Genomic DNA, 7,707 nt, shown 5'->3' with positions numbered 1-7,707 from the left:
AAAAAAAAAAAACTATGTAAACACAGTTACTAGTTTCCTCCTAAGCTTTCTTATGACACATATTGCTACTATTTTTAAAGGACTCAGATGTCTGGTATGTTAACAAACTAGAYATAGGAAGTAGATACGTAACTTCTTGAAGGTAATGGAAGTACTTGACTACCTATTTAGAGATTCATAGTATTTTGTTTTCACCAAATAATTATGAAGCAATACATAATTGCAAATTTATTTTCAGAAACTTTTTGCGTTTACAATGACAACTAGAGTCCAGCATTTCAAACTGCTCATCAAAACAGCATACTTAGTATGCTATATAAAGTTTGCTTTAGGCAACTTGCCAGAAAATCCCAATGTGATTTAGGAAAGCAGCAGAGAAAGTGTATTTTAAAATATAGCACCTATGGTTTCTGTAACCTCTTCATTATCTAGTTTTGATAGCTCTAACCTGACAACCCTATCACAGGATAGTTTGTTAGCTGTTTTAAAAGCTGATCATCTAGCATGATGAACACTCAAACAGGCACTGCATTTTTAGATACTACATACAATATCTTGCTAGGTAATGAGTACTGATTACTGAAGTGGGCTCTCARTGTCACTGGAGAGTCAGAGGAAAAGGAGTTGCTTTTGAATTTCGTCTGTTTTCAGATGCTGAAGAAATCACAAAACTCAACAATTCTGGGTTCTATTCTGGCGTACGGAAGGGAAATGGCTGTGCAGATACAGGCTCCTCCTGTTTCTTTTCATGCTTTAGGTTTTCCATAGTCCTCCATTTTTCATTTCTAGCTGGGTATTCTAATGTGCTCTCCCTAGCTCTTCTTCCAGCTTTGATCTCATATAGCTACCTCCCTACCTTCTGACTTCATTTCTTCTCACATCAGCTAGTCTTTTCTCTGCCACGTCCATTTTTCCCATTCCATCCACCCCTGAATCCCTTCCATTCACTTTATGTTTTTTTGCATGACCAAGTCAGTTTCATCAGAATCTTCTTTCTAATACAGTCTTTTCATGAACTGCATCATCTACCACATCTGTGGCTACAACTATTATAAGCAAAAAWTCTTTCTATAGTTTGGACAGCAACAGGAAAATCCAGAGCACAGAAAAAAAGCTATCCTGCCCTGAACTGTGCTTAGCTCCATCCTAYCCAAAAGCAATGGGGATGACAGGTAAAGTTTTCTGTCCTGTTTCTAACACAGGGCATGCATGCATGCTCTGCAGGCATGTTTCATATAAAGATAGCTATGACAAAGCAGCTGTCAGGATTTTTCAAAGGACTACAATTTGATTAATTCAATTAATGCTTTCACATGGGCACCAAACAGTAAACCTCTAAAAAAGGCCATCTTCCTCTCAATTTTCGTTTTGTTATTGCAAAGAATAAGTGACTAAACTTCAGTGGGGGTGGAGAAAAAGTAGTAGAAGTCTTTAAAAAAGACAACACCTTTTTCATTCTCAGAGTAACTTAGTAYTGTGGCTTTTGTTTATTTCTTTTAGCATCCGCTTGTGACATCCCTCCAGTCCCCATTCCTTCAGTATGGATAAGTTAATTAACTTTTGATTTCCAGGCTTCAGCCTCCACAAAGACTGAGGCTAGAGCAACTCAAATGCTACTTTCCCCCCAATATGTAGAAGAGATTATGTCTAAACATTCCACATTTATACTTTAAAGRACACAGATCTCCTTTGACCCAGAAGTGCTAGTACTATCCATTTCTTACTCAAGCCTTATTCTTGCTATAGCAACAATAACTGAAAGTTAATTTGCTATATTTAARAGCTGGCTAATGGCATATACCTTAATACTGTATAGATCTATCATTTATAAGGTATAAGCACAAATAAGTAAAAACTTGAAAAAAGGTCATATTTTACAACTAAGTCAGGCTACAACATTGCTTAGTGATTAATTACCTCTGATCCAACATTTCGGCGCTTTGCTTTTTTAATAGCTCTGTTCTTCAAGACTTCTTCACTAGCTACTGAGAAAGTTCCCACCTTTTAAAACAAGTTATAGAATCATTAGTGAGATTCTCAGAATACATAAAGTCAGCACAGTCTGAGAGATGGCAGAGATCAGCTTTTGAACACAACAGTAACACTTCTCCATAACAAAGAAGGAAAAAGGTCAAAAAATGCAGCTATACTGTATTCTAGTAGAGTGATTAGCTGGTCAGGTACTTGTATGATTAGTTGAAACTTTACAATTTCACAGCTGTCTTCCCTGTTTTGCATTAAATTTGTCTTCAAACGGACTGCAATCTCAATTTTATCATGACAAATTAATTAAGAAATTCTTCTTTTTTCAAAGCTGTGAAAAATCTTTACTGAAAGTAATCTGCTGATATTGCACTGTTACCTCAAGCTTCAGTTTGGAGAAGATACATTGAAATGTATGGTCAAAATCCACCTCCCCTGGGCTGCTGCAGTTTAATAGTAGCAAAGGCAGCTAAAGATCAATTACTACCCCACAATAAATGGGGAAATTAAGTTTCCTTAAATTCACATTTCTAGAAGAGTRTGGACAGTTTTGTTTCTCGCCTTCTATAGGCCTAAACATACAACATTTTTACTAGCACAGAAGCTAGCAGAGTTTATTTAGAGATGAAACACAAGTCACAAATATATATGAGATGCTAAACACRAAAATCTGTTTTTACAACCAGAAGAACCATATCATTTCGCTGCTTGCTTAATTCCTCTGGCAGTGTGAGGTCATTCAACTAAGCACTCCAAATTAACATATTTTTTAAATTAACTATTACTGACCTATTAGAAAAATAGCTAGACTATATGCCAGAGAACCTTAGAGTCAACTACCTCAAGGAATCAAAACCACTTCCCTTCTGAACTCAAATATTATTTTAAAAGAATTTGAAATCACACATTTGAAGAGTTCAAAAGCATTGTGCATTCTAATGAGTCTGGGTTTCCTTTTAAAATGTAAACTTCCTCTCCTCTAAGTTGTTGATGTAATTTTAAATAATTAAGAGCTGCTTTGCCATATGCTTTGCATATACTGAAAGCTTTTCTTAAAAAAACGCACTGATTTATGTAAAACCATCTTTAATTGATACACTTGTATCATCAGTTTTACTATAGATTTCATCCACAAGATAAAGAGCACATGAATAACTACCCTACTACCTTGTTCGGGGTGGGGGGGGAAATGGAGGGGGGAGCATCTAAGTATATTTTACCTCCTCAGCCTCATCTTCCTGATCCCAATTTCTGTCAGTCAGTTCTTTTTCTGCAATTCTCTTTGCCATTTTTCCACACCTGTGTGGAAAAATAATCAAAAGAGCACAGAATCAATTGTATCAAATTCAAAGCTACAGTGATCTTTAACTTGCATTATCCAGAATAAATAATGGAAATCAGAGTTCATACAGAAATAAGTCAAAATTGGAACAAGAGCTGTAAACCAATGTTTTTAACAACATTAACAATATGTGTTGCAACAACAATTAACAGCACGTGAAATTGGGGAAGCTGTGCTGTTTAAGCCATATTTGATACTGAATTTAAGCAACGATTGAAGCATGCAGTTCAATTACAGGATAAGTCTTCTTCAGCAGCAAAGCTGGCTAGAAAAAATCCTTTCAGTCCCACAGCCCACACCTTATCACCACTTACTAGGAAAGGCTGCAAGAAAAATCAAATAAGATGATTGGTTAAAGATTCCATACCCCACCTCATCTTGCTTCAGGATACCTATGTAAGCAGTAATAGTCTTGCAAGAGAAACAATTTGCTTTGTAGCATCAGAAATAACAATGATGGTGACCCACTGAAGCAACTGGACAGAAAACTTACTTTGAGTAAGAATGAAAACAGTGCTGTTAATTCAAAAAACAAGATTGCTAGAATATTACTAATTAAAAAGTTGAAAGATTCTACTACAAATAAATGACTTCCCCCCCCCCCCCCCGAGACACTCAAAGTTTATCATGGATTTTAGGGCAATTAATTAAAACAACCAATCACTATTTTTCTGGTTATCTCTGCAATGTAGAGAAAAAAACAAACAAAAAAACAGTACTTTTAACTTCTGACTTCCAATTTAGTAAAGTATAGCCCATCAACTGTATACAAAAACAAACACTGAACCCAGCTAGATTATTTTGCATCTGAAAAATCTGGCAAATAATCTCTGCTCTCCGATTCTACRTGGAAAGAAGCACCTGGCTAACGATTACTACATCATCTGACATAACCATGAAAACTTTTCTGAGAAAAGTTGTAGTTTCTGTAGCAATTTAAATCTTAAGTTACAAAAGTACATGAATTAAAATTTCTAAAAAACAAACAAAATTTCACACATTTATGATTCAGACCAGGTCAGAAAAAACATTCCACAAATATTAATTCACAGTCAGAGCTGAAAATGATAATAATACTTGATTTCAAACTCATCCTGTTTAGCAGATGAAATATTTCTGAACAGAACACTAAATAGAACTGCACAATACTCTCATAAGATCACAAGTCAAATACAGGAATTTTGGTCTGATACATTTAAAAGCCAAATTATAAGATCTCTTAGAAGTACAGTCTATTATTTGACAAAAGACTGTTCTGTGCAAACACTTTAAAATGGCCATGCCACCCTGAAAGCAGAGGAAAGCACAAAGCATGCCTCTGCACAATTCTCTGCAGATTGAGGACTAATTAAACCTAACCCGAGGAAAAGTAAAAATATTTTCAAGTCAGGTTGATTCCTCAGTGCAGCCTTCCACATGGCTATACACAAGCACTTGGAACTAAAGACAAGATTGGTTCTATTTGCCAGTAACCACAGCTCAAAGGTGTTTGAGACTGTAACCCAGAAYGACTCCATTGGATTCCAAGGAAGATCAAATTACCACTCTAAGGACAGCCACTGAAGCATTACAAGCACTGCATTAACAAGAAAGCCTGCTCTCCACTTGTAGAAAAAAAGGGGTAAACCAACTGGCCTGGGCTCCAGGCTCTTCGCTTGTGTTTACATGCTTTTTGCAATAGGATCTGACAACAGAATCTAACATATGTGAACACAGTAGTAAGAGAGTTCTAGACAGGTTTCTAACCTGTGAAACAAAAAGTAACACAAATGTCTCTATCTTATTTTTTTAGACACAGCACAACCCTCACGACATTTTCCTAGAAATATTATGAATGGGTTGAGATGGGAGTATTTTAACAAACAAATCTTTTTATTTAACAAACAAAATAYAGATGAACTACCACGATCCACCTAGTAAATACAGGCTTATTTTAATGTAACTTTATAAGAAAATGATTTATTTCTAATATTTGCATGTCACAACATAATTTTCCCACCATAAAGTTAAAAAGCTTGCACTATTAGAATGTAATGCTCTGAAACTAAGCAATGGAAGTCAGTAATCTCTCATTACTTCAAGATTTAAGACACGCAGAGAGAAGATACATATTTAGTACTGCCTAGACTCYTTTTCACTCTTATTTTTGCTATAAAGCAGGAGGTGTTACCTATTTTACTTCATGACGCTAAAAGCACCGGAAGTCATACTGGTGCATGGTAGCAAACCCACATGTCTCATTTCCTGAGAAACTGTCCTATTTCAATGTAGGTTCTTTCTGGTTTCATATACAAAGTCCCCCTGCTTCCTTTTCAAAGGCTTAATAGCAGTTTAACATAACAATTTAAGTTCCTCCCTTGCCCTCCACACATGGCACATATGAACAGCAAAATATATTCCGTGGCTCCCAGCACAGCTTGGGAGCTTAAAAATCGCGAACCAGGCCCTACGCAACCGCGAGAAATAAAAGGCAAACGAACAACACGGCACTACTGCCGTTTGCGATCCAAATGTTGTTTCCATTCTGTCGGCCACGTTTCCCCCGGTTGGAATCCACACGTTAAGGGAAAAGCCCAGGGCGCCTACCCAGGCGGTCAGGGGCGGAGCGGCCTGGAAACACCCCCCCCGAGGAGACCCGGGAAAACCCTGGGGCCCGGTACATGCCGCCTCGTGCCGCTCCTCGCCAATATCCCACAAGCGCGGGCCTCACTCTCTCCCCTCCTCAAATCGCAACAGAGACCAGTCAGGAAGAGCGACTCCCCTCTCTTTCTCGCATATATAAAACGCAACGGGGGGAGGGGAAGGAAAGCAAACGGCCGCCGCGGCAAAAGCCGGGATCGCAGGAGGGGAGGAGGCCGGCGCAGCACAGAGAGCAAGCGAAGAGGAGGAGAGGCAGGGCGGCAAGGAGGCGCGTACCTCTGCGGAGCAGCCCCTCGCTCCCCTGGCGCGCAGACGACGACAGCGGCGGGCAGGCCTGGCGGGCGGCGATCCCTGCGGCTCGGCGGGGCCGAGGCGGCTGCTGCGGCGGGAGGCGGGGTCTCGTCGCAGGTTGCGCTGGGCCGGGCTCGCTCACCATTCCCCCGGCCGGGCCTCCCGGCGACTCACCCAAGGGCTCGCGTCGCCTCACTCTGAGTCAGGCGGCGACAAAGACCATCTTGCYCCTCCTCAAAAAAAGACGGGGAAGAAATTTTTCAAAAAGAAGGACAGAAACTGTCAGTAACCGTCGCTCCGGCCGGCCCCAGCGCGCATGCGCCCCGCCCCGCCCCGCGGCCGGCGCTCGGGGCTGGCCAGAGGAATACAAAAGGGGAGGGAGAGGCGGGGTACAGGCCCACCGCCGGCCGTTGAAACGAACGCGTCACGTGGCTGCAGCAGCCCAATGCGCGGGCTTGCTCCCGCTCGGCCGGCCAACGGCCGGCGCGGCCGCGCATGCTCCCTGCGGACGGACCTGCGTCTCGCGCCGGCTGTTCGAATGGGGATCACGTGGCCAGAGCCCCTCCCTACCCCGTACGGCGGTGCTTGTGTGGGGCCGCCCGGCAAGGCGGGGCGTGGGGGGAACGGGAAGGGAAGGGAAGGGAGGGGATCGTATCGGATCGGATCCAGTGGAATGGAATGGAATGGAATGGAATGAGGACATGTGCTCTGAGAAGACGTTGTTCGCGACTGAAAAAAAGCCTTGCATAAAACGGTATCATGGCTGAGTGCAGGGCGCCTCCTTCATGGCAAGCCGGGTACGGCTGCAGCTGACTCACGGGGCAGGGCCGCGGAAATGGTTGTGCTTGGTGGGCCTGCACGGCCTTGTCTGTCCTGCCTTGCCTCGCTTGTCTCCCCGTGGCATTAACGCTGGTGTGAAGCGGCTGGAGAGGACCTCCTCTGCTGTGGTTACACGTTGAAAATAGCCCTCCCAGACGTTTCTGCATCGTCTGTGGCCAAGATAATATTTTAAAATAGTGACAGTCAAAATGAAAGCAATCCAAATTAATCTAAAAGCTGCAGCTCTTGAGCTCTGGCTGCAAGACTGGTGGTGTGAAGTTTGCAGCCAGAAACACCTTGACCTAGCATTAAAAAATGAACTAAAAGGGGACTTTTTGCTTTTCTGAAGCATATAAATTCATTAAATGGAGGTGGGAAATGCAAAAAGTCCAGTAGCAGAAATAGAGGTAACTGATTGTTACCATATTTGGGACCCTGAAATTCCTGAAGCAGAGACTTACTTGCCAGTTGTGTATCTACCTTTAGCATTCAGGTGATCTATTTTCTCCATATGTTAATGCTTTTCTTCTTTACAAAACCTAAAAATATTGAACAGTTTTCAGGGAAGACTTTGTAAAACTCATCCTTTTACTTTCCTGTTTTTCAGCTACACCACGAAAATGTGACTCATT

The 7,707-nt window shown here is 41.5% G+C and overlaps 1 protein-coding gene across 1 annotated transcript in view; it reads right to left on the bottom strand.

The window, feature by feature from the left end:
• Positions 1-6,421, bottom strand: part of NUP50 (nucleoporin 50) — a 17,630-nt gene extending 11,209 nt beyond the window's left edge. Inside the window, exons 1-3 of the mRNA XM_085324402.1 lie at positions 6,242-6,421; positions 3,204-3,282; positions 1,918-2,001 (exon numbers count right to left, since the gene is read on the bottom strand). Coding sequence (XP_085180528.1) covers positions 1,918-2,001; positions 3,204-3,272 — 153 coding nt within the window. The 5' untranslated portion in view covers positions 3,273-3,282; positions 6,242-6,421. The remainder of the gene's footprint in view (positions 1-1,917; positions 2,002-3,203; positions 3,283-6,241) is intronic.
• Positions 6,422-7,707: the final 1,286 nt, after the last annotated feature.

Source organism: Rhea americana, unplaced genomic scaffold (assembly GCF_003343005.1).
Source record: "Rhea americana isolate MKP2758 unplaced genomic scaffold, rheAme1 scaffold_91, whole genome shotgun sequence".
Taxonomy (NCBI): Eukaryota; Metazoa; Chordata; class Aves; order Rheiformes; family Rheidae; genus Rhea; species Rhea americana.
This window is presented reverse-complemented; position numbering and strand designations above follow the sequence as displayed.